General features: G+C 41.8%; 1 protein-coding gene across 1 annotated transcript in view; it reads left to right on the plus strand.

Annotated features, from left to right (window-relative positions):
* The first annotated feature begins 579 nt into the window (after positions 1-579).
* SCFD2 (sec1 family domain containing 2) overlaps positions 580-27,704 on the plus strand; it is a 527,816-nt gene continuing 500,691 nt past the window's right edge. The window contains exons 1-2 of the mRNA XM_003268376.4: positions 580-1,582; positions 26,408-26,576. Coding sequence (XP_003268424.1) covers positions 745-1,582; positions 26,408-26,576 — 1,007 coding nt within the window. The 5' untranslated portion in view covers positions 580-744. The remainder of the gene's footprint in view (positions 1,583-26,407; positions 26,577-27,704) is intronic.

Genomic DNA, 27,704 nt, shown 5'->3' on the forward strand with positions numbered 1-27,704 from the left:
TTGGAGGGGAAAGACATCAAAACCCAGAAAATGTTGAGAGATCATTGTCTGGGTGAGCGATGATGTTGGGTTTTTGTGACAGCAAAAATGGAGACGAAGGGCTGAATTCTGAGAGTTTTTAAGCCTATCAAGATGTAGTGATGACGAGATGAGGGAGGAAAGATGGAGAAAGTGAAAATGAGAACAACAGGGTTTGTTCTGAGGCTTGTGGGCAATAACGTATGTGACAGCAATTTATAAACTCAAAATATTGCACACAGTTGGTTGTTTTTATTATCTTTTTCTTGTTGCTCTGAGTTTAGATTGAGAAGGTGGCTGTACTTTTGGAGACGTGTTCATATCTAAGGAAGATATCAAATTTCAGATTAGGTTTTTATTTTGGAGACTTTTCAAGGAACATGAAAAGATTATCTGCGCAGACAGGGCGAGTGACGGAAAGAACTCAGTTCAACTCTATCCCAGGAAACACCTTCTGATCTCCACGAGCTTTTGAGGAAGCCCAGAGCCGCAGAGCCCCACCCACTTCTTTCCAGGCCACGCCATCCTTCCTCACTCCCGGCCTCCTCCCTAGCCAATCACCGCTCAGCTTAACGTCATCACCGAGCGCCATCAGGGAGCGTGTCAGAGGCCGGACCACGTGTACTGTGTTGGCTGTCAAAGTCTCCCGGAGCCCAATTTCCGGAAGCGGTGAGTTCTGAAAGAAGTTCCTGCACCGTAGTTCCCCAAGTCTGCGAATCCCCAACCATGAGCGCCTCAGGCGTACTGTCCTTTACCCAGCAAGGATGGGAGCAGGTGCTGGCCAAAGTGAAACGGGCTGTGGTTTACCTGGACGCCGCCTGCGCCGAGAGCCTGCACTGGGGCTGCGGATCCACCCGTCTCCTAGAGGCGGTGGGGGGTCCTGACTGTCACCTGCGAGAGTTCGAGCCCGACGCAGTTGGTGGTGGAGCCAAGCAGCCCAAGGCGGTGTTTGTGCTGAGCTGCCTGCTGAAAGGCCGGACCGTGGAGATCCTACGGGACATCATCTGCCGCAGTCACTTCCAGTATTGTGTGGTGGTCACAACCGTGAGCCACGCTGTCCACCTCACAGCTAATCATGTCCCAGCGGCGGCAGCGGCCGAGATGGAGGGGCAGCAGCCGGTGTTCGAGCAGCTGGAGGAGAAGCTGTGTGAATGGATGGGCAACATGAACTACACGGCCGAAGTGTTCCATGCCCCGTTGTTGCTTGCCCCTGTTGCTCCCCACTTTGCCTTGACTCCAGCCTTTGCATCCCTTTTCCCACTGCTACCCCAGGATGTGCACCTCCTTAATAGCACCCGACCAGACAAGAGGAAGCTGGGAAGCCTGGGTGATGTGGACGCCACTGCCCTAACCCCAGAGCTGCTGCTGCAGATCAGATGCCTAGTGTCAGGCCTCAGTTCTCTGTGTGAACATTTAGGAGTACGGGAGGAATGTTTTGCTGTAGGTTCCTTAAGTCGGGTCATCGCTGCGGATCTGGCCAATTATGCCCCTGCAAAGAACAGGAAGAAGACTGCTGCAGGCAGGGCATCAGTGGTTTTTGTGGACAGAACCCTGGATCTCACAGGTAAGTGCGTTGCTCTGGAGTTCTTCATTACCATTCCCCACATTGCTGAGACTTTCATTGATTCAGCATATATTTTATTGACCTTTTATTATATATCAGATTGAGGATACAAAGATGAACTAGATGGACACGGTCTCTAATCTCACAGAGTTTATTGTCTAAAGTGGAATACAGACAGGTGAATTAGCAATTACAGTAACATTTGTTAAATGTTGTAATGGGTAGAAATGTCATAAATGCCCATTGCCTTGTTAAACAACAGCTTTAGCCCAAGATTATGCTGAGGAAAACTGTGCACCTGGGAAATTTTATTTTTAGAAATTTAAGAATGCCAGTATTCAAAACAGTCCTTCATAAGAAGATTCTGGTTTGTTGGAGAATTATTAATAGATGACCCAGCTGAAGGAAAACTACTGTATAAGAAAACATAAAATTATCACAGACAATTGAGGTTTAGGAAATGAGTGTTCAAAAGTGAGGCTGAACTTAAATGTTACTAGTAAATGAGATGAAATAGAATTGTAGAAAATATTTTCAAATGTTTATTGATTTATTTTTAGCTCTATTGTATTAAAGATTAAGTAAATAATCTCAAATTGTAATAATGTATTACTTACACAAAAGAAACAAATGTAATCCTTAAAGCAGATGAAGAAAAGACACTTTCTGATGTTTGATATGTTATTTTCAAAGGTCAACTTTATTGTTCTCTAATTAGGTTGTATAATACTGTTAGTAATATAGCCTAGCCACTTCGAAGTCCAGGGAGAATAATCGGAAAACTGACATTGGTAGGCATTCCCTTTAATAGGTCAGAAACAAAGTTGAATTAAGTTATAAAAAACAAAATAGGTATATTTGAGTTTTTAATCTTAATAAGATTAATTTTCAGATAAAAAATGGAAAGTAGACTAAATGGTAATACTGAGATGCAAACTTAATTATGTGACTGGAAAAACCAGGTGTCCAGTCTGTGATTTAAATATATAAGTAATAACTGTAGCATCACAGAGTCCATAGGGGATTAAAAGATAAAACCTGATAAGTAGATGCTTGTTGAGTTTTTTTGTGGATGCTATATATTACTGTTACTTCTACCTCTTTATGCCAAAAATGTAACAAAGTTGTTTCATAATCAACTGGGAAGTTCACATAATTTTGTACTCTCCCCTAAGACTTCAGTTAGGCAAAACTTAATGTCCCACTGTCCAGCATCATAGTAACAGCTCTTTACATCTTCAGTAGCTAATACATTTTTAAACATACAGCATAAATAAGGTGAGCATAACTTCTGCCCTGTAAAAGTTTGCAATATAGTGTAGTCAAGTATCAATATAACGTAGTTAAGTATGATTTAGAACCCGGCACAGTGGCTCGTGCCTGTAATCCTAGCACTTTGGGAGGCTGAGGCAGGCAGACTGCTTGAGCTCAGGAGTTTTAAGATCAACCTGGGCAACACAGCAAAACTCAATTTCTACAAAAAATTTAAAAATTAAATAAAAAATGAAAAAACTAGCCAGGGGTGGTGACCTATAGTCCCAGCCACTCAGGAGGCTGAAGTGGAGGATAACTTGAGCCCAGAAGGCACAGGTTGCAGTGAACCACCATCACATCACTGTACTCCAACCTGGGTGACAGAGTCAGATTCTGTCTCAAAAAAGAAAAAAAAAGAAAAAAAGAATGCTTTACAAAATAAAGACACATAGAAAGACACAGTTGCCATTTGGCAGCAATCATTTTATTTTATTTTATTTATTTTTTTAATTATTATTATACTTAAAGTTTTATGGTACATGTGCACAATGTGCAGGCTTGTTACATATGTATACACGTGCCATGTTGGTGTGCTGCACCCATTAACTCATCATTTAGCATTAGGTATATCCTCTAATGCTGTCCCTCCCTCCCTCCCCCAACCCCACAACAGTCACCAGAGTGTGATGTTCCCCTTCCTGTGTCCATGTGTTCTCATTGTTCAATTCCCACCTATGAGTGAGAACATGCGGTGTTTGGTTTTTTGTCCTTGAGATAGTTTACTGAGAATGATGGTTTCCAGTTTCATCCATGTCCCTACAAAGGACATGAACTCATCATTTTTTATGGCTGCATAGTATTCCATGGTGTATATATGCCACATTTTCTTAATCCAGTCTATCGTTGTTGGACATTTGGGTTGGTTCCAAGTCTTTGCTATTGTGAATAGTGCCGCGATAAACAAATATACATGTGCATGTGTCTTTATAGCAGCATGATTTATAGTCCTTTGAGCATATACCCAGTAATGGGATGGCTGGGTCAAATGGTATTTCTAGTTCGAGATCCCTGAGGAATTGCCACACTGACTTCCACAATGGTTGAACTAGTTTACAGTCCCACCAACAGTGTAAAAGTGTTCCTATTTCTCCACATCCTCTCCAGCACCGTTGTTTCCTGACTTTTTAATGATTGCCATTCTAACTGGTGTGAGGTGGTATCTCATTGTGGTTTTGATTTGCATTTCTCTGATGGCCAGTGATGATGACCATTTTTTCATGTGTTTTGGCTGCATAAATGTCTTCTTTTGAGCAGTGTCTGTTCATGTCCTTTGCCCACTTTTTGATGGGGTTGTTTGTTTTTTTCTTGTAAATTTGTTTGAGTTCATTGTAGATTCTGGATATTAGCCCTTTGTCAGATGAGTAGGTTGTGAAAATTTTCTCCCATTTTGCAGGTTGCCTGTTCACTCTGATGGTAGTTTCTTTTGCTGTGCAGAAGCTCTTTAGTTTAATTCGATCCCATTTGTCAATTTTGGCTTTTGTTGCCATTGCTTTTGGTGTTTTAGACACGAAGTCCTTGCCCATGCCTATGTCCTGAATGGTATTGCCTAGGTTTTCTTCTAGGTTTTTATGGTTTTAGGTCAAACATTTAAGTCTTTAATCCATCTTGAATTAATTTTTGTATAAGGTGTAAGGAAGGGATCCAGTTTCAGCTTTCTACATATGGCTAGCCAGTTTTCCCAGCACCATTTATTAAATAGGGAATCCTTTTCCCATTGCTTGTTTTTGTCAGATTTGTCAAAGATCAGATCATTGTAGATATGCAGCATTATTTCTGAGGGCTCTGTTCTGTTCCATTGATCTATGTCTCTGTTTTGGTACCAGTACCATGCTGTTTTGGTTACTGTAGCCTTGTACTATAGTTTAAAGTCAGGTAGCATGATGCCTCCAGCTTTGTTCTTTTGGCTTAGGATTGACTTGGCGATGCGGGCTCTTTTTTGGTTCCATATGAACTTTAAAGTAGTTTTTTCCAATTCTGTGAAGAAAGTCATTGGTAGCTTGATGGGGATGGCATTGAATCTATAAATTACCTTGGGCAGTATGGCCATTTTCACGATATTGATTCTTCCAACCCATGAGCATGGAATGTTCTTCCATTTGTTTGTATCCTCTTTTATTTCATTGAGCAGTGGTTCGTAGTTCTCCTTGAAGAGGTCCTTCCCATCCCTTGTAAGTTGGATTCCTAGGTATTCTCTTTGAAGCAATTGTGAATGGGAGTTCACTTATGATTTGGCTCTCTGTTTGTCTGTTATTGGTGTACAAGAGTGCTTGTGATTTTTGCACATTGATTTTGTATCCTTAGACTTTGCTGAAGTTGCTTATCAGCTTAAGGAGGTTTTGGACTGAGACAATGGGGTTTTCTAGATATACAATCATGTCATCTGCAAACAGGGACAATTTGACTTCCTCTTTTCCTAATTGAATACCCTGTATTTCCTTCTCCTGCCTGATTGCCCTGGCCAGAACTTCCAACATTATGTTGAATAGGAGTGGTGAGAGAGGGCATCCCTGTCTTGTGCCAGTTTTCAAAGGGAGTGCTTCCGGTTTCTGCCCATTCAGTATGGTATTGGCTGTGGGTCTGTCATAGATAGCTCTTATTATTTTGAGATATGTCCCATCAATGCCTAATTTATTGAGAGTTTTTATCATGAAGGGTTGTTGAATTTTGTCAAAGGCCTTTTCTGCATCTATTGAGATAATCATGTGGTTCTTGTCTTTGGTTCTGTTTATATGCTGGATTACATTTATTGATTTGCTTATGTTGAACCAGCCTTGCATCCCAGGGATGAAACCCACTTGATCATGGTGGATAAGCTTTTTGATGTGCTGCTGGACTCGGTTTACCAGTATTTTATTGAGGATTTTTGCATCAATGTTCATCAAGGATATTGGTCTGAAATTCTCTTTTTTTGTTGTGTCTCTGCCAGGCTTTGTTATCAGTATGATGCTGGCCTCATAAAATGTGTTAGGGAGGATTCCCTCTTTTTCTATTGATGGAATAGTTTCAAAAGGAATGGTAGCAGTTCCTCCTTGTACTTCTGGTAGAATTCGGCTGTGAATCCATCAGGTCCTGGACTCTTTTTGGTTGGTAAGCTATTGATTATTGCCACAATTTCAGAGCCTGTTATTGGTCTATTCAGAGATTCAACTTCTTCCTGGTTTAGTCTTGGGAGGGTGTATTTGTCGAGGAATTTATCCATTTCTTCTAGATTTTCTAGTTTATTTGCGTAGAGGTGTTTGTAGTATTCTCTGATGGTAGATTGTATTTCTGTGGGATTGGTGGTGATATCCCCTTTATCGTTTTTTATTGTGTCAACTTGATGCTTCTCTCTTTTCTTCTTTATTAGTCTTGCTAGCGGTCTATCAATTTTGTTGATATTTTCAAAAAACCAGCTCCTGGATTCATTGATTTTTTGAAGGGTTTTTTATGTCTCTATCTACTTCAGTTCTGCTCGGATTTTAGTTATTTCTTGCCGTCTGCTAGCTTTTGAATGTATTTGCTCTTGCTTTTCTAGTTCTTTTAATTGTGATGTTCGGGTGTCAATTTTGGATCTTTCCTGCTTTCTCTTGTGGGCATTTAGTGCTATAAATTTCCCTCTGCACACTGCTTTGAATGTGTTGCAGAGATTCTGGTATGTTGTGTCTTTGTTCTCATTGGATTCAAAGAACATCTTTATTTCTGCCTTGATTTCATTATGTACCCAGTAGTCATTCAGTAGCAGGTTGTTCAGTTTCCATGTAGTTGAGCGGTTTTGAGTGAGTTTCTTAATCCTGAGTTCTAGATTGATTGCACTGTGGTCTGAGAGACAGTTTGTTATAATTTCTGTTCTTTTGCATTTGCTGAGGAGTGCTTTACTTCCAACTATGTGGTCAATTTTGGAATAGGTGTGGTGTGGTTCTGAATAAAATGTATATTCTGTTGAGTTGGGGTGGAGAGTCTTGTAGATGTCTATTAGGTCTGCTTGGTGCAGAGCTGAGTTCAATTCCTGGGTATCCTTGTTAACTTTCTGTCTCATTGATCTGTCTAATGTTGACAGTGGGGTGTTAAAATCTCCCATTATTATTGTGTGGGAGTCTATGTCTCTTTGTAGGTCACTCAGGACTTGCTTTATGAATCTGGATGCTCTTGTATTGGGTGCATATATATTTAGGATAGTTAGCTCTTCTTGTTGAATTGATCCCTTTACCATTATGTAATGGTCTCTTTGTCTCTTTTGATCTTTGTTGGTTTAAAGCCTATTTTATCAGAGACTAGGATTGCAACTCCTGCCTTTTTTTGTTTTCCATTTGCTTGGCAGATCTTCCTCCATCCCTTTATTTTGCGTCTATGTGTGTCTCTGCACGTGAGATGGATTTCCTGAATACAGCACACTGATTGATCTTGACTCCTTATCCAACTTGCCAGTCTGTGTCTTTTAATTGGAGCATTTAGCCCATTTACATTTAAAGTTAATATTATTATGTGTGAATTTGATCCTGTCATTATGATATTAGCTGGTTATTTTGCTCGTTAGTTGATGCACCTTCTTCCTAGCCTCGATGATCTTTACAATTTGGCATGTTTTTGCAGTAGCTGGTACTGGTTGTTCCTTTCCATGTTTAGTGCTTCCTTCAGGAGCTCTTTTAGGGCAGGCCTGGTGGTGATAAAATCTTTCAACATTTGCTTGTCTATAAAGGATTTTATTTCTCCTTCACTGATGAAGCTTAGTTTGGCTAGATATGAAATTCTGGTAGAAAATTCTTTTCTTTAAGAATGTTGAATATTGGTCCCCACTCTCTTCTGGCTTGTAGAGTTTCTGGCTTGTAGAGCTTCTGGCTTGTAGAGAGGTCGGCTGTTAGTCTGATGGGCTTCCCTTTGTGGGTAACCCGACCTTTCTCTCTGGCTGCCCTTAACATTTTTTCCTTCATTTCAACTTTGGTGAATCTGACAATTATGTGTCTTGGAGTTGCTCTTCTCGAGGAGTATCTTTGTGGCGTTCTCTGTATTTCCTGAATCTGATTGTTGGCCTGCCTTGCTAGATTGGGGAAGCTCTCCTCGATAATATCCTGCAGAGTATTTTCCAGCTTGGTTCCATTCTCCCTGTCACTTTCAGGTACACCAATCAGATGTAGGTTTGGTCTTTTCACATAGTCCCATATTTCTTTGAGGCTTTGTTTTTTTCTTTTTATTCTTTTTTCCCTAAACTTCCCTTCTTGCTTCATTTCATTCATTTCATCTTCCATCACTGATTCCCTTTCTTCCAGTTGATCGCGATGGCTACTGAGGCTTCTGCATTCTTCACGTAGTTCTCGAAACTTGGCTTTCAGCTCCATCAGCTCCTTCAAGCACTTCTCTCCATTGGTTATTTTAGTTATACATTCATCTAATTTTTTTTCAAAGTTTTTAACTTCTTTGTCATTGGTTTGAATTTCCTTCTGTAGCTCGGAGTAGTTTGATTGTCTGAAGCCTTCTTCTCTCAACTCGTCAAAGTCATTCTCCGTACAGCTTTGTTCCGTTGCTGGTGAGGAGCTGCCTTCCTTTGGAGGAGGAGAGGTGCTCTGCTTTTTAGAGTTTCCAGTTTTTCTGCTCTGTTTTCTCCCCATCTTTGTAGTTTTTTCTACTTTTAGTCTTTGATTATGGTGATGTATAGATGGGTTTTTGGTGTGGGTGTCCTTTCTGTTTGTTAGTTTTCCTTCTACCAGACAGGACCCTCAGCTGCAGGTCTGTTGTAGCTTGCTAGAGGTCCACTCCAGACCCTGTTTGGCCGGGTGTCAGCCGCGGTGGCTGCAGAACAGTGGATTTTTGTGAACCGCAAATTCAGCTGTCTGATCGTTCCTCTGGAAGTTTTGTCTCAGAGGAGTACCCGGCCGAGTGAGGTGTCAGTCTGTCCCTATGGGGGGGTGCCTCCCAGTTAGCCTGCTCGGGGGTCGGGGACCCACTTTAGGAGGCAGTCTGCCCATTCTCAGATCTCCAGCTGCGTGCTGGGAGAACCACCACTCTCTTCAAAGCTGTCAGACGGGGACATTTAAGTCTGCAGAGGTTACTGCTGACTTTTTGTTTGTCTGTGCCCTGCCCCCAGAGGTGGAGCCTACAGAGGCATGCAGGTCTCCTTGAGCTGTGGTGGGCTCCACCTAGTTCGAGCTTCCGGGCTGCTTTGTTTACCTAAGCAAGCCTGGGCAATGGCGGGCACCCCTCCCCCAGCCTGGCTGCCGCCTTGCAGTTTGATCTCGGACTGCTGTGCTAGCAATCAGCGAGACTCCGTGGGCGTAGGACCCTCTAAGCCAGGTGCAGGACACAATCGCCTGGTGTGCCATTTTCCAAGCCCATTGGAAAAGCGCAGTATTAGGGTGGGAGTGACCCGATTTTCCACGTGCCGTCTGTCACCCCTTTCTTTGACTTGGAAAGGGAACTCCCTGACCCCTTGTGCTTCCCAAGTGAGGCAATGCCTCACCCTGCTTCGGCTCTCACAAGATGCGCTGCGCCATCTGTCCTGCACCCACTGTTTGGCTCTCCCTAGTGAGATGAACCTGGTACCTCAGATGGAAATGCAGAAATCACCCGTCTTATGCGTCACTCATGGTGGGAGCTGTAGACCGGAGCTGTTCCTGTTCGGCCATCTTGGCTCCACCAGCAATCATTTTATAGGTTCTCCCTTATCAAGTGTCCAGATCTCCTTCCCCATACTCACCTTTCTCACTTCTAATGTCACTGAGAAAATATAAGCCACTAAAAAAATCTATATTTTCCCCATCATCAAATCTAGCACCCTTTCTACATCTGTACCCATGTCTTTTTCCTTCTTTCATATTGAAAAGAAATATACTGTCCCTGCCAGTACCTAATGCCAACTTTTTCACCTATGTAGACTAAATCCTCTCTTTTCACTTCTCTCATAGATTTACTGTTTTTCAAATACCCTCTCCCTTTCTTAGATCATTATTTTTTCCTTTTCCCTGTATTTTCCCCCAGGGAACATCCTCTGTCTGGGCCTCTCATGTTCTTCCAACTTCAATTCCATTTTTTTTTGCTTTATTTTATAGCAAACTGGAAAGAGTTGTCTGTACTTGTTGTCTCCACAAAGATCTGCTCCAATTTTCTCTTGACTCCAGTTAGAGTTTCATTTTCCAATACTTCCCAGAAACTTCCTTTATTTTATTACCACATTAATTCTACTGAACTTCAAAGCAGCATTTGACACGGTAAAGCATGCAAATAGTTAAAAAACAATTAAAGAAGTATGAAACCTATACAGACAAGCAACCACTTAGGCCAGCTTCTTATATAATCCCTCAAAGCATAACTATGACATATCATTTACTTGCTCAGTATTCCAGTGGCCTCTGATCATACCTCCTGTCAAGTTCCTTACTGTTGTTTTCAAGGCCATACATGATCTCCCCTCTTACAACATTGGCTACCTTGCCATTGTCAGACATGCTAAGCATGTTCCAGCCTCAGGACCTTTGCATTTCCTCTGCAGCTCTGCTTGGGATGTTCTTCTTCGAGGTATCCACATGGCTTTCTCCCTCACATCATTCCTGCTCCTCAGAGAGGCCTTCCTCGGTGACCTTCTTTGACACTCTCTTACCCCTGACCTGGCTTTATTTGTCATAGCCTTTACTATTCCCTGACACTACTAATTGATCATTTATTACCTGTCTCCTCCCACTTGAATGGAAGTTCTTGAAGGGAGGGACTCTGTTTTCTTTACTGTTTATTAACCAGCAAGAGTACCTTCAAAACTGTAGGCATTCAATATACATTTATTGAGTGAATGGATAAATGAGTTGATTAAAGGTTGTAGATACCAGACATTAATTGAGGTTAACACACTTATTTTTTCTAATTGAAAATGTTTCTGAGATTCTTGAATCATATCATTAGTAATACACAAATGCAGAAAAAATGATGCACACTTTTCTGCATAGTCTAAGATTTGGCAGCTTGGGCTCACAGCAAAACTTAAGAAAGAAAATAATGATATTAGCTAGTCATATTTATATGAATATTTTATAGATAAAAACCACTTCTTACTGGGTGTGGTGGCTCATGCCTGTAATCCCAACACTGGGTGGCTCATGCCTGTAATTCCAGGCTGAGGCTCGTGAATCACTGAAGCCTAGGAGTTCAAGAACAGCCTGGGCAACAGAGCAAGACCCTGTCTCTACAAAAAATACAAAAATTAGCCAGGTATAGTGGCTCATGCCTGTGGTCTCAGTTACTTGTGAGGCTGAGATGTGCAGATTGCTTGAACCTGGGAGTTTGAAGCTGCAGTAAGCTGTGATTGCACCATTGCACTCCAGTCTGGGTGACAGAGCGAGACCTTGTCTCGAATAAATGCATAAAAATAAAAATCCCACTTTTACATTACCTTATTTGATCTCAACAAATTAAGTGAGTTAAGTGTTCTTTATCATTTTAAGAATTAAGATATTGAGGCTCAAAAGTTGTCCCTTACTAAAGAAAGCATAAGAGTTAGTTAGCCAGATGTGATGGTATTGTGTCACATTTGACATTTAATTCTATAAATGTCAAAGTTCAGCATCTTTTGTTTTTTGAATTGTCAAAGAGAGAGAGTTAGTTTTGTATTGTTAGTGTAAAGTCCTTACTTTCTTTACATTTGTTAAGAATCCTTCTGCTAGTAGGTGGTCTTCCAGGGTGAATGGTTAAGTTAGCGAAGGTACTTAGTAGCAGGTTTGTGTGGGAGGGGGCATTTAGGTACATGAGATCAGTGAAACAATATTTAATGGGGCGTTGCTCAAAGGGAACAGATAGAAGATTTCTCTGGGTAGATTCAAGGCAACATGTAAAAAGAGTAAGAAAAATTCAGCCACTCTGTCAAGAGCCTGAGAGGAACCATGAAAATATTAGTCTCAATGGGATGCTATGGGCATTCTAACACAAGATACGATGATAAAGCAATGAGATTGAACCCCCAAAAGTTACTTGAGGTATTTCTCAAATACATTAAAAATTATAAAGACTCTGCTTCTTCTTACCTTCTTGAATAATTCACTTCAAAAACATTTAGGTAGGGCTCAGTAAGGTAGGTGTCTGGCAGGGAGGAAGACCTTGGCTGGGCCCTGGGTGTTGGATCCCAAGTGGGGTGAGATCTCCTGAGTAGGGTGAGGTCACCTGCTTAGGGTGAGGTCACCTGCTTAGTGGTGGTAGGTAACAGCAGCAATGGCCTGGTAGGGTGATAAAGCCAGAATGGCCAGGGCCCAGTGTATTTGCCTATCTACTGGTTTATGGAACCAAGTTTTGATTTGTGGTCCTCTCTGAAACCAATCAGCTTTGAGCACAGGATACTCAAGAAGTGTCCATGATCTACATCCCATTTAAAAATTATCACCTGCTCACTTTTAGAAGGATTAAAATTACTGCTAGATGGTGGAGGGTAGATTTTGGAAGATAGATTTTAATCAGGACTAGTTTGTTACTGTGATCCTAATAACTGATAAATTGATGTCTTTTTAATAGATACCTTTTAGATAATCATCCCGATTATCTTCCAGATGATCAGCTTAAAATCTCATTTGATTCAAAGATGTTTCCACATAGTGTTACATCCCATATTAGTAATATACAGGATTGATTTTCAGTGGGTTCATAACTGTATTGTCAAACCTTTTGTTTAAATGTTGAAGTACTTCTGTATTAGTGAGTAAAAATAATCCCTCTAGTTATTAAGACCACAAGTCACCAAATACTGTTGTCCAGTGGAGGCAATAGATAGGGCCTAGGAGCATGCTAGTGTGGATGCAGCTGGCCCCCTAGGGGCACTGAGGGAACTGAGGTAGTGGAGGTCACGGTGGCTCCATGGTAATAGTGAATGAGAAAATGCAGCACTTGCCCACTGCTTCAGAGTGGCCCCACATTGAATGAGGTAGTAGGGTAGATGATGTTAGTGGCATTATTGTTGGCAAGGGTGCTCCTGGCCCTGGCATTCTGGAGAATACATGGTCATGATGCTCACATTTTTTATGGATTTGCCCTTCTGGACGCAGCAAGCTTAGGGAGCTGGGAAGCTCATGACTATTAGCTTAATGGAGTAGTTGTTACAAGAGTTTGGTGAGGTTTCTTACATCAAATTGTGGCTTAGATTGAGGCATTGTTTAGCCAGTGACAGCTGGAGCAAACAAAAGATTATACCAACAACTTCTAAAAATCAGAAGGGTTTTACTTTTTATTTTTCGTAAAGACAGGGATTTCACTTTGTTCCCAGGCTAGTCTCAAATACCTGGCTTCAAGCAATCCTCCTGACTTGGCATCCCAAAGTGCTGGGATTACAGGCCTGAGAGGTGACTTGAAAATTATTAGAATGACTTAAATGATTTGAATTTCAATTTAAGAGAGTTGACAGCCATTTTAATACAGAGACCAAAAGGAAATACATTTTTCAGTCTTTGATTTAGATGTTAATTTATATATTAATTTATGTTATTAGATGCTAAATATTTTGGATGCTAGCCTTGATAATTTACTATTAGAAAATTTATATATTTATATTTCTTCTTAGATGTGAAATTGGCAGTATCAAAAATAACCTCAAATAATTCAGAAGTACTTGACATTGTTAACATCATGTTTACAATGTAGACAAGTTTCTTTCTCATCTTTTGGTTATCATCTTTGCTGAAAGTAGTATTTCTTTGTCTAAATGTACTTTTTTTTTTTAACAAATATTTATTGAGTGCCTATTTTGTGCTAAGCACTGTTCCAGGTAATAGGGAAACAGTGGTAAACAAGATAGGCAAGTTCCTTTCTCTCCTGGTTATCCAGTTGATAAGCACTCAGGGCTTAAATATAAAAAGTTGTAATTGTTTGAGAAGTAAATGGCCACTGATGCCCATCTCTTTCATTCTGGCTTACTTTGACCATGTCCAGACTACCCAGGGTTTGGACACCTATGGGTCAGGCATGTTTGCATAGAGGATTTAAGTCAGCATTCTGTGGGCTATTCTGGCTTCTGATTTGTTTCCAGGGACAATTAAAAAAGAGACTTGATTCATGAATTCCTAAAATATTTGAGTTTGGTTTCCTTTCATGTTCTGGCTCTTGAGATTGGCTAGAGTGTTTTGCTAATATTTTTCAAGTTCAAAATTAAAAGGTAGGAGATGGTGGTAATGCTGGGAATTAAATTGACTTTCTTAGTTCAATTCTGAATTTTAGCTTCATGTAAACTTTTTTTTTTTTTTTTCCTGAGACAGCGTCTCACTGTGTTGCCCAGGCTGGAGTGCAATGGTGCCATCTCGGGTCACTGCAACCTTCGCCTCCCAGGTTCAAATGATTCTTGTGCCTCAGCCTCCCAAGTAGCTGGAATTACAGGCAGGAAAGCCACCAGCACACCCAGCTAATTTTTGTATTGTTTTGTTCTGTTTGGTTTTTTATGATCTGAAATTTCTTTTTTTTTAATTTTTTAATTTTATTTTTATTATACTTTAGGGTTTTAGGGTACATGTGCACAATGTGCAGGTTTGTTACATATGTATCCATGTGCCATGTTGATTTCCTGCACCCATTAACTCGTCATTTAGCATTAGGTGTATCTCCTAATGCTGTCCCTCCCCCCTCCCCCCACCCCACAACAGTCCCCGGAGTGTGATGTTCCCCCTTCCTGTGTCCATGAGTTCTCATTGTTCAATTCCTACCTATGAGTGAGAACATGCGGTGTTTGGTTTTTTGTCCTTGCGATAGTTTACTGAGAATGATGTTTTCCAGTTTCATCCATGTCCCTACAAAGGACACAAACTCATCATTTTTTATGGCTGCATAGTATTCCATGGTGTATATGTGCCACATTTTCTTAATCCAGTCTATTGTTGTTGGACATTTGGGTTGGTTCCAACTCTTTGCTATTGTGAATAGTGCTGCAATAAACATACGTGTGCATGTGTCTTTATAGCAGCCTGATTTATAGTCCTTTGGGTATATACCCAGTAATGGGATGGCTGGGTCAAATGGTATTTCTAGTTCTAGATCCCTGAGGAATCGCCACACTGACTTCCACAATGGTTGAACTAGTTTACAGTCCCACCAACAGTGTAAAAGTGTTCCTATTTCTCCACATCCTCTCCAGCACCTGTTGTTTCCTGATTTTTTAATGATGGCCATTCTAACTGGTGTGAGATGGTATCTCACTGTGGTTTTGATTTGCATTTCTCTGATGGCGAGTGATGATGAACATTTCTTCATGTGTTTTTTGGCTGCATAAATGTCTTCTTTTGAGAAGTGTCTGTTCATGTCCTTTGCCCACTTTTTGATGGGTTGTTTGTTTTTTTCTTGTAAATTTGTTTGAGTTCATTGTAGATTCTGGATATTAGCCCTTTGTCAGATGAGTAGGTTGCAAAAATTTTCTCCCATTCTGTAGGTTGCCTGTTCACTCTAATGGTAGTTTCTTTTGCTGTGCAGAAGCTCTTTAGTTTAATGAGATCCCATTTGTCAATTTTGCCTTTTGTTGCCATTGCTTTTGGTGTTTTAGACATGAAGTCCTTGCCCACACCTATGTCCTGAATGGTATTGCCTAGGTTTTCTTGTAGGATTTTAATGGTTCTAGGTCTAACATATAAGTCTTTAATCCATCTTGAATTAATTTTTGTATAAGGTGTAAGGAAGGGATCCAGTTTCAGCTTTCTACATATGGCTAGCCAGTTTTCCCAGCACCATTTATTAAATAGGGAATCCTTTCCCCATTTCTTGTTTTTGTCAGGTTTGTCAAAGATCAGATAGTTGTAGATATGCGGCATCATTTCTGAGGGCTCTGTTCTGTTCCATTGATCTATGTCTCTGTTGTGGTACCAGTACCATGCTGTTTTGGTTACTGTAGCCTTGTAGTATAGTTTAAAGTCAGGTAGCATGATGCCTCCAGCTTTGTTCTTTTGGCTTAGGATTGACTTGGCGATGCGGGCTCTTTTTTGGTTCCATATGAACTTTAAAGTAGTTTTTTCCAATTCTGTGAAGAAAGTCATTGGTAGCTTGATGGGGATGGCATTGAATCTATAAATTACCTTGGGCAGTATGGCCATTTTCACGATATTGATTCTTCCAACCCATGAGCATGGAATGTTCTTCCATTTGTTTGTATCCTCTTTTATTTCACTGAGCAGTGGTTTGTAGTTCTCCTTGAAGAGGTCCTTCACATCCCTTGTAAGTTGGATTCCTAGGTATTTTATTTTCTTTGAAGCAATTGTGAATGGGAGTTCACTCATGATTTGGCTCTCTGTTTGTCTGTTATTGGTGTACAAGAATGCTTGTGATTTTTGTACATTAATTTTGTATCCTGAGACTTTGCTGAAGTTGCTAATCAGATTAAGGAGGTTTTGGGCTGAGACAATGGGGTTTTCTAGATGTACAATCATGTCATCTGCAAACAGGGACAATTTGACTTCCTCTTTTCCTAATTGAATACCCTTTATTTCCTTCTCCTGCCTGATTGCTCTGGCCAGAACTTCCAGCACTATGTCGAATAGGAGCGGTGAGAGAGGGCATCCCTGTCTTGTGCCAGTTTTCAGAGGGAATGCTTCCAGTTTTTGCCCATTCAGTATGATATTGGCTGTGGGTTTGTCGTAGATAGCTCTTATTATTTTGAGATACGTCCCATCAATACCTAATTTATTGAGAGTTTTTAGCATGAAGGTTGTTGAAGTTTGTCAAAGGCCTTTTCTGCATCTATTGAGATAATCATGTGGTTTTTGTCTTTGGTTCTGTTTATATGCTGGATTACATTTATTGATTTGCGTATGTTGAACCAGCCTTGCATCCCAGGGATGAAGCCCACTTGATTATGGTGGATAAGCTTTTTGATGTGCTGCTGGATTTGGTTTGCCAGTATTTTATTGAGGATTTTTGCATCAATGTTCATCAAGGATATTGGTCTGAAATTCTCTTCTTTGGTTATGTCTCTGCCAGGCTTTGGTATCAGGACGATGCTGGCTTCGTAAAATGTGTTAGGGAGGATTCCCTCTTTTTCTATCGATTGGAATAGTTTCAGAAGGAATGGTACCAGTTCCTCCTTGTACCTCTGGTAGAATTCGGCTGTGAATCCATCAGGTCCTGGACTCTTTTTGGTTGGTAAGCTATTGATTGTTGCCACAATTTCAGAACCTGTTATTGGTCTATTCAGAGATTCAACTTCTTCCTGATTTAGTCTTGGGAGGGTGTATGTGTCGAGGAATTTATCCATTTCTTCTAGATTTTCTAGTTTATTTGCATAGAGGTGTTTGTAGTATTCTCTGATGGTAGATGGTATTTCTGTGGGATCAGTGGTGATATCCCCTTTTTCATTTTTTATTGCATCTATTTGATTCTTCTCTCTTTTCTTCTTTATTAGTCTTGCTAGTGGTCTATCAATTTTGTTGATCTTTTCAAAAAACCAGCTCCTGGATTCATTAATTTTTTGAAGGGTTTTTTGTGTCTCTATTTCCTTCAGTTCTGCTCTGATTTTAGTTATTTCTAGCCTTCTGCTAGCTGTTGAATGTGTTTGCTCTTGCTTTTCTAGTTCTTTTAATTGTGATGTTAGGGTGTCAATTTTGGATCTTTCCTGCTTTCTCTTGTGGGCATTTAGTGCTATAAATTTCCCTCTACACACTGCTTTGAACGTGTCCCAGAGATTCTGGTATGTTGTGTCTTTGTTCTCATTGGTTTCAAAGAACATCTTTATTTCTGCCTTCATTTCATTATGTACCCAATAGTCATTCAGGAGCAGGTTGTTCAGTTTCCATGTAGTTGAGCGGTTTTGAGTGAGTTTCTTAATCCTGAGTTCTAGTTTGATTGCACTGTGGTCTGAGAGACAGTTTGTTATAATTTCTGTTCTTTTACATTTGCTGAGGAGAGCTTTACTTCCAACTATGTGGTCAATTTTGGAATAGGTGGGGTGTGGTGCTGAAAAGAATGTATATTCTGTTGACGTGGGATGGAGAGTTCTGTAGATGCCTATTAGGTCCACTTTATGTAGAGCTGAGTTCAATTCCTGGATATCCTTGTTAACTTTCTGTCTCGTTGATCTGTCTAATGTTGACAGTGGGGTGTTAAAATCTCCCATTATTATTGTGTGGGAGTTTAAGTCCCTTTGTAGGTCACTGAGGACTTGCTTTATGAATCTGGGTGCTCCTGTGTTGGGTGCATATATATTTAGGATAGTTAGCTCTTCTTGTTCAATTGATCCCTTTACCATTATGTAATGGCCTTCTTTGTCACTTTTGATCTTTGTTGGTTTAAAGTCTATTTTATCAGAGACTAGAATTGCAACCCCTGCCTTTTTTTGTTTTCCAGTTGCTTGATAGATCTTCCTCCATCCCTTTATTTTGAGTCTATGTGTGTCTCTGCACGTGAGATGGGTTTCCTGAATACAGCACACTGATGGGTCCTGACTCCTTATCCAGTTTGCCAGTCTGTGTCTTTTGATTGGAGCATTTAGCCCATTTACATTAAACGTTAATATTGTTATGTGTGAATCTGATCCTGTCATTATGATGTTAGTTGGTTATTTTGCTCGTTAGTTGCTATAGTTTCTTCCTAGCCTCGATGGTCTTTACAATTTGGCGTGTTTTTGCAGTGGCTGGTACTGGTTGTTCCTTTCCATGTTTAGTGCTTCCTTCAGGAGCTCTTTTAGGGCAGGCCTGGTGGTGACAAAGTCACTCAGCGTTTGCTTGTCTGTAAAGTATTTTATTCCTCCTTCACTTATGAAGCTTAGTTTGGCGGGATAGGAAATTCTGGGTTGAAAATTCTTTTCTTTAAGAATGTTGAATATCGGCCCCCACTCTCTTCTGGCTTGTAGAGTTTCTGCCGAGAGATCAGCTGTTAGTCTGATGGGCTTCCCTTTGTGGGTAACCCAACCTTTCTCTCTGGCTGCCCTTAACATTTTTTCCTTCATTTCAACTTTGGTGAATCTGACAATTATGTGTCTTGGAGTTGCCCTTCTCGAGGAGTATCTTTGTGGCGTTCTCTGTATTTCCTGAATCTGAATGCTGGCCTGCCTTGCTAGATTGGGGAAGTTCTCCTGGATAATATCTTGCAGAGTGTTTTCCAACTTGGTTCCATTCTCCCCATCATTTTCAGGTACACCAATCAGATGTAGGTTTGGTCTTTTCACATAGTCCCAAATTTCTTGGAGGCTTTGTTCATTTCTTTTTATTCTTTTTTCTCTAGACTTCCCTTCTCTCTTCATTTCATTCATTTCATCTTCCATCAGCAATACCCTTTCTTCCAGTTGATCGCATCTGCTACTGAGGCTTCTGCAATCTTCGCGTAGTTCTCGAAACTTGGCTTTCAGCTCCATCAGCTCCTTTAAGCCCTTCTCTCCATTGGTTATTCTAGTTATCCATTCTTCTAATTTTTTTTCAAAGTTTTTAACTTCTTTGCTATTGTTTTGAATTTCCTCCCATAGCTCAGAGTAGTTTGATCGTCTGAAGCCTTCTTCTCTCAACTCGTCAAAGTCATCCTCCATCCAGCTTTGTTCCGTTGCTGGTGAGGAACTGCGTTCCTTTGGAGGAGGAGAGGTGCTCTGTTTTTTAGAGTTTCCAGTTTTTGTGCTCTGTTTTTTCCCCATCTTTGTGGTTTTATCTACTTTTTGTCTTTGATGATGGTGATGTACAGATGGGTTTTTGGTGTGGATGTCCTTTCTCTTTGTTAGTTTTCCTTCTACCAGACAGGACCCTCAGCTGCAGGTCTGTTGGAGTTTACTAGAGGTCCACTCCAGACCCTGTTTGGCTGGGTGTCAGCAGCGGTGGCTGCAGAACAGCGGATTTTCGTGAGACCACAAATTCAGCTGTCTGATAGTTCCTCTGAAAGTTTTGTCTTAGAGGAGTACCCGGCTGAATGAGGTGTCAGTCTGTCCCTACTGGGGGGGTGCCTCCCAGTTAGGCTGCTCAGGGGTGAGGGACCCACTTTAGGAGGCAGTCTGTCCGTTCTCAGATCTCCAGCTGCGTGCTGGGCTACTCTCTTCAAAGCTGTCAGTCAGACAGGGACATTTAAGTCTGTGGAGGTTCTTGCTGAGTTTTTGTTTGTCTGTGCCCTGCCCCCAGAGGTGGAGCCTACAGAGGCAGGCAGGCCTCCTTGAGCTGTGGTGGGCTCCACCAAGTTCGAGCTTCCTGGCTGCTTTGTTTACCTAAGCAAGCCTGGGCAATGGCGGGTGCCCCTCCCCCAGCCTCGCTGCCGCCTTGCAGCTTGATCTCAGAGTGCTGTGCTAGCAATCAGCGAGACTCCGTGGGCATAGGATCCTCCGAGCCAGGTGCGGGACACAATGTCCTAGTGTGCCGTTTTCCAGGCCCGTTGGAAAAGCGCAGTATTAGGATGGGACTGACCCGATATTCCAGGTGCCGTCTGTTTCCCCTTTCTTTGACTAGGAAAGGGAACTCCCTGACCCCTTGCGCTTCCCGTGAGGCAATGCCTCGCCCTGCTTCGGCTCGCGTGCAGTGCGCTTCACCGACTGTCCTGTACCCACTGTTAGGCACTCCCTAGTGAGATGAAACTGGTACCTCAAGCAGAAATGCAGAAATCATCCGTCTTCTGTGTCGCTGGGGCTGGGAGCTGGAGACCGGAGCTGTTCCTATTCGGCCATCTTGGCTCCACCCCAGGTATGATTGGAAGAATGGTAGACTTGCCTGGCTCTGAGTCCTAAGAGAAATCTGCACGTGATCCTCTGTTTGGCTTTTTAGTAGAGATAGAGTTTCACCATGTTGGCCAGGCTGGTCTTGATCTCTTGACCTTAAGTGATCTGCCCACCTCAGCCTTCCAAAGTTTTCGGATTACAGGCAGCTTCATGCAAACTTTTAAATTAAAATCCTTTTGATTAAAGATGAACTCTCATTCCAGTGGATGGTTCTTAATCCTGGGGTTATAATACACTGAAGTATTTATATTTGCTTTAAGGTGTGATTGTATATTACTTGTCAAAGTATTGAAATTTGAGTCCACTAGTAATGGCTAACATTTGAAAATGAACTGTTTATCTCAGCACTCGGCATATGTAAATTCCTTTAGTTTTCACAATAATTTTTGAGATAAGTATTATAATTATCCCCATTTTACGGATGAAACTGAAGCACAGTGGAGTTAAATAACTTGCCTCAGATTACACATGTATTAAGTGGCAGAGCTAGGATTTGAACCTTGGCAGTTTGCTCCAGTGACTACTCTTATGTGTGGGTGTGGGAAAAGTTTGAGAACTGTTGTCCTGTACAGTAGAGATGATCATTATATGGTGTGTCCAGAAGTTAGCAGCTTCAGAGACTAAACATATTTGGACTCCAGTGCTGCTTTAGTGCTCAGAAAAGTGTCTGATCTTTTTTCTTCCCGATCTGCTTTTCCAAAACATGCAAACTAACTAACTTATATCTTTATTTCAGGGTTCAGAAGATACTATTTAAAATAAATAGGCATGAGACACAGTTGGGAAGCCATATAAAGGGCTGACTAGATTTTTGGTGTTAGATCCATGCCAGGATAACGTCACATCCTGGCTTAGTGACTTTTTTGTGCTATTTGACTGTCATTGAGCTGTTGAGGTTTTCTCATTTGTAAAGAGGGAAAAATATCCACCAATTTTTGTATTCTAACCTGTGGGAAGAATATGAAATAATTCCTTTTTTGTTGTTGTTGTTGAGACAGAGTCTTGCATGTTGCCCAGGCTGGTGTGCAGTGGCTCAATCTCAGCTCACTGCAACCTCCGCCTCTTGGGTTCAAGCGATTCTTGTGCCTCAGCCTCCTGAGTGGCTGGGATTACAGGCACATACCACTACACCTGGCTAATTTACATATATATATATTTTTTAGTAGAGATGGGGCTTTACCATGTTGGCCAGACTGGTCTCGAACTCCTGACCTCAAGTGACCCTCCCACCTCAGCCTCCCAAAGTGCTGAGATTACAGGCATCAGCCACTGAGCCTGGCCTGAAATAATTCCTTCATTCAAAAATACATATTATCTATTACTCAAGGAATAGGCAAAATAGTGCTAAAAATATCCAAATCCTTCCAGTTAGGAAGTTTAAATTTTGTTTGGGAATGAAGACAGTAAACAAATTACTAATATCAGTATAATAATATGGACTATTAATATTAATGAAGGTAGGTGTGGTGGTTTAAAAATATGTCTACAACCCCGTCTCTACTAAAAAATACAAAAAATTAGCTGGGTGTGGTGGCGGGCGCCTGTAGTCCTAGCTACTCCGGAGGCTGAGGCAGGAGAATGGTGTGAACCCAGGAGGCGGAGCTTGCAGTGAGCCGAGATCACACCACTGCACTCCAGGCTGGGTGACAGAGTGAAACTCCATCTCAGAAAAAACAAAAAAAAAAAACAAAAAAGTGTCTACAAGCTGGGTGTGGTGGCTCACACCTGTAACTCCAGCACTTTGGGAGGCCAAAATGGTGGATCACTTGAGCCCAGAAGTTTGAGACCAGCCTTGGCAATATGGTGAAACCCCATCTCTACAAAAAATACAAAAAATTAGCTGGGCATGGTGTTCCATGCTGTAGTGCCAGCTCTTCAGGAGGCTGAGGTGGGAGGATCACCTGAGTCTGGGAAATCTAGGCTGCAGTGAGCCATGATTGAGCCACTGTACTCCTGCCTGGGCAACAGAGCAAGACCTTGTCTCTCTCTCTATATGTGTGTCTACAAATTCTTTGATACCTCTTCCTTCAAGAAATACAGTTTAAATTCCCCTCCCCTTGAGTGTGGGCTAGGTTTAGTGACTCACTTATCCCCTTCTCCCTAAAATAGCATATGGCAGAAATGCAGGAGTGTAATTTTCAAGACCAGGTCCCAAAAGGCATTGCGTCTTTTTCCTTGCTTTGTTCTTTTGGATCACTGGCTCTGAGGGAAGTTAGCTACCATGAAGAGACTCAAGCAGCCCTATGGGAGGCCCATGTAGTGAGGAAATCGGATTCCTTCCAACAGCCAATGAGGAACTGAGGCCTCCTGTCAATAGCTTTGGGAGTGAGCTATCTGAGAAATGGATCCTCCTGCCCAGTCAAGCATTCAGATGACTGCAGCCCCAGCTGACATATTGACTGCAATTTTATGAGAGTCTCTGAGTCAGACCCAGTTAAGCCACTCTGAATTCCTGGATGCATAGAAATAGTTGAGATTGGCCGGGCGCGGTGGCTCATGCTTGTAATCCCAGCACTTTGGGAGGCCGAGGCAGGCGGATCACGAGGTCAGGAGATCGAGACCACAGTGAAACCCTGTCTCTACTAAAAATACAAAAAAATTAGCTGGGCGTGGTGGCGGGCACCTGTAGTCCCAGCTACTCGGAGAGGCTGAGGCAGGAGAATGGCGTGAACCCGGGAGGCGGAGCTTGCAGTGAGCCGAGATTGCGCCACTGCACTCCAGCCTGGGTGAGAGAGTGAGACTCCGTCTCAAAAAAAAAAAAAGAAATAGTTGAGATTAATACATTTGGTTTTAAGACAGTAAGTTTTGAGAGGATGTGACATTTGAGCAGAGGCTGAAAGAAGGGAGGAAGCATGCCATGTGGCTACCTAATGATAGAACATATAAGACTCAGGGAATGGCAAGTGCAATTGGCCTAAGGTGGGAGCATGTGTGTCATGCTTGAGGACCAGTAGGAGGCCAGTTTGGCTAAAGTGTTGTGAGCAAGAGGGAACACTGATAGGAGATCAGTTGGAGGGGTAGGTAGAGGGAATGCTTTGTAGGTTAAAATAAGGATTTAGAATAATAGCCAAAGTATAATGGGAATCAGTTGGAGAGTTTCGAGCTGTGATGTGATATGATCAAATTTATGTTATATAGGATCATTTATGTAAAAAGTATGGGGATTGAGGTAGATCCTCAATATATGGTAGCTACTGTTACTAAAGAGATTACAAGAGCTTAGTTATAGTAATCTTAGCTCTGCCCTTTCCTAGTCAAAAGTCCTTGGGCAAGTTGCCTAACTTCTGCCTCTCAGTTTCCTGATCTGTAAAATAAGGACCTCAGAGGGTAATTGAGAGGGTAAAATAAGTTAACATGTCTATCTTCTAGAACAGCTAGAGAAAAAAATGAAGTAGAGTAAGTGAAAGGTTCCCTCTGCCTGATCCTGCAAGATCACTACAATTCTGGTTACTCAAGGCAGTGTTAAAAATGGTATAAATGATCTCTGTTCATTTCATAAGCATATTAGTCAGGATTCTCCAGAGGGACAGAACTAACGGAATATATGGATTGAGCTCTTATGAAGACTTCTCAATTCTTGCTTCTCATTTTATTCCATATAAGACTTAAAGACAAGTGAAGATGTTACATGCCTTATGATAATGACACTAACACACATATAATCCACAGGATCATACAGAATTGGTATTTTCTGGTCCTGGTAACTTGAAAAGTTCAGCCCTTGAAGCAATTGGCTTAACTTGGGATCTCAAATCCTTGAAGCAATTGGCTTAATTTAGGATCTCAAATCCTAGGAATAGTTTCAACTATCTGGGAAACAAAGGTGGGAGAGTTGCTTGAGCTCAGAGTTCAAGGCTGCAGTGAGCTATGATTGCACTCCAGCTTGGGCAACAGAGTGAGATTCTGCCTCTTTAAAAAAAAAAAAAAGAAAAAAAAAAACGAAAAAAAAAAAGAATAGAATATAAAAAAATTCAGCTTTAAAATTTCAGGATAGTATCATCTTACGACACTATTTACCTGACTGACTAGATGCAGATTATTTATTTATTTATTCATTCATTCATTCAGCAAATGCTTATTGATGCCTACTATATGTAGGCACTGTGCTAGTGAGAGGTGACAAAGTGTTAGCAGCTCTGGCTTGCTCTCAGTGCGTCCTCGGCCTCAGTGTCTGCTCTGGCCACACTTGAGGAGCCCTTTAGCCCACCGCTGCACTGTGGGAGCCCCTCTCTGGGCTGGTTGAGGCCAGAGCCAGCTCACTTGGCTTGCCAGGAGGTGTGGAGGGAGAGGCGTGGGCAGGAACCGGGCCTGCCCGGCACTTGCAGGCCAGTGCGAATTCCAGGTGGGCGTGGGCTTCACGCGCCCCTCACTCAGAGCGGCCGGCTGGTCCAGGCAGTGAGGGGCTTAGCACCCAGGCCAGCAGCTGTGGAGGGTGCGCTGGGTCCCCCAGCACTCCCAGACCACCCACACCATGACTGAATTCTTGCCAGGCCTCAGCCGCCTCTCCACGGGGCAGGGCTTGGGACCTGCAGCCCGCCATGGCCGAGCACTGCCCCTTCCCCCTGTGGGCTCCCATGGGGCCTGAGCCTCCCCAATGGGCACTGTCCCCTGCTCCGTGCGCCTGGTCCCATCGATGGCCCAAGCGCCAAGGAGTGCGGGCATGCGGTGCAGGACTGGTGGGCAGCTCCACCCGTGGCCCTGGTGCGCGATCCACTAGGCGAAGCCAGCTGGGCTCTTGACTCTGGTGGGGACTTGGAGCTAGAGGATTGTAAATGCACCAATCAGCACTTTGTGTCTAGCTCAAAGTTTGTAAATGCACCAATCAGCACCCTGTGTCTAGCTCAAAGTTAGTAAATGCACCAATCAGTGCTCTGTGTCTAGCTAATCTAGTGGGGACTTGAAGAAAGTTGTGTCTAGCTAAAGGATTGTAAATGCACCAATCAGCACCCTGTGTCTAACTCAAGGTTTGTAAACACACCAATCAGTGCTCTGTGTCTAGCTAATCTAGTGGGGACTTGGAAAACTTTGTGTCTAGCTAAAGGATTGTAAATGCACCAATCAGCACTCTTTGTCTAGCTCACGTTTGTAAACGCACCAATCAGCACCCTGTGAAAATGGACCAATCAGCTCTTTGTAAAATGGACCAATCAGCTCTCTGTAAAATGGACCACTCAGCAGGATGTGGGTGGGGTCAGATAAGGGAATAAAAGCAGGCTGCTGAGCCAGCCCGGGCAACCCGTTTGGGTCCCCTTCCACATGGTGGAAGCTTTGTTCTTTCTCTTCTGCAATAAATATTGCTGCTGCTAACTCTTTGGGTCCGTGCACGCCTTTATGAATTGTAAGACCCACCGTGAAGGTCTGCAGCTTCACTCCTGAGGCCAGTGAGACCACCAACCCACTGGGAGGGATGAACAACTCCAGTCGGGAGGAACCAACAACTCCAGATGCGCCGCCTTAAGAGCTGTAACACTCACCGCGAAGGTCTGCAGCTTCACTGCTGAAGCCAGCGAGACCACGAACCCACCAGAAGGAAGAAACTGAACATGTCCGAACATCAGAAGGAACAAACTGCGAACACACCATCTTTAAGAACTAACACTCACCGTGAGGGTCCGTGGCTTCATTCTTGAAGTCAGCAAGACCAAGAACTCACCAATTCCGGACACACTAGGTGCTAGGGATACAGTACTAGCCACAGCAGAAATGAGTTCTGCCCTCATGGAGCATTAATTACAACCTGTGAGGTACATGTTGACTAGGTGATTGTGAATGTGATTAGCTGTATGAAGGGCAAAATGCGAGTTTTGTCGAACAGAAACTAAAAATGTACGTTATTTTTGATAGAAGGCGTGTGATAAAACATTTATCCAGCTTGCTTTTTCTTCCCGTTTTATGAATTTACATTTTCTTGTCTGCTTAAACAGGAGCAGTTGGACATCATGGGGACAACTTAGTAGAGAAGATCATTTCAGCACTTCCCCAGCTCCCAGGCCACACAAACGATGTGATGGTTAACATGATAGAGCTCACTGCACTCCAAACTGAGGAAGAAAATTATAATGTGGTTGCACCAGGCTGTCTTTCACAATCCAAGTAAGATATGTAGTTTTTGTCCTCTTATCTTTCTCTATCTTCCCGTTTCTTTTTCTCCTAAATTGAGTATTCCCATAGGAAAAAAGCAATGAAGAGTTGGTCTGGTTGAAAATTTCACAGTGGGTAGCATTTAGCAAAAAGCATTTTTTCTTAATTTTGAAATAACCATATCCACTAAACATAACAATAATCCAGAAAGTATGGAATTTTATAGAAGTGTCATTTACATGTAATATAAGCTTGTTCCCAGGATTGGTTAAGTGAGTCAGTTTATGTATCTCCATTTCACAGATAGTTTCACATGGAATTGAGTCTAGTCTTCCTCAGTTTCTTTTTTCTAGCTGACTTTTTCACATCACTAAAAAGCAACTCAAACAGCAATGAAACTATCCCATCTTTTTATATTAGATGATATGCCTGTGGATATCAACAGAAGTTTTTATTTCTAAGTATATTTTTTTCACATGCTTAGAGGAATCAGAGAAGATTATGTACATTAAGTTATGCAGAGTTTAAAAAATGAAAATTTCTCCAGAAATGACAATAAAAATATTTGGTAGTCACTTTCTCAACTTTGTCCTTTATTAACAATTCTCTTGGGAATTAGTCTTAGTTGAAAAAATGAAAGTATTAGAAGGGGAAAAAGTATGTAAGTGTATCTGTTTCTTATTTTCATGTTTTATATTTTTAAATAAAACAGGATCTTTCAGTATTATAGTGTTAAATCTTCACTGTAGCAGATGCATTTGGAATTTCCTCCCATATTTATTAATATAATTAGTATATGTAGCTCCTGAAGTTTTTAGCCTTTTTGTAGATAGTTAAGAATACTTATTGGATACCCAATGTTTGTGGGTCAATGTGGGAAGAAAATGGGAAGTTCTATACTTTTGTCTATTTTGTATGTTTACACATACAATAAAAGCATAGGCCTAAAGGCTTGCAGCTCTACAAACCCAGAAGTGATGTGATTGGAAACACATTTAGCTGTTCAGAGAGCCATTCAGAAGTTAATTATTAAGGACTTAACTGTGAGCCTTACTCTAGGTTAACTAACAAGAACGACATAAAATACTATATATATTATTCTTCGAACACTCTTTTTGTTGGGGAGTTATGATTTATACC

Source organism: Nomascus leucogenys, chromosome 9 (genome assembly GCF_006542625.1).
Source record: "Nomascus leucogenys isolate Asia chromosome 9, Asia_NLE_v1, whole genome shotgun sequence".
NCBI lineage: Eukaryota > Metazoa > Chordata > Mammalia > Primates > Hylobatidae > Nomascus > Nomascus leucogenys.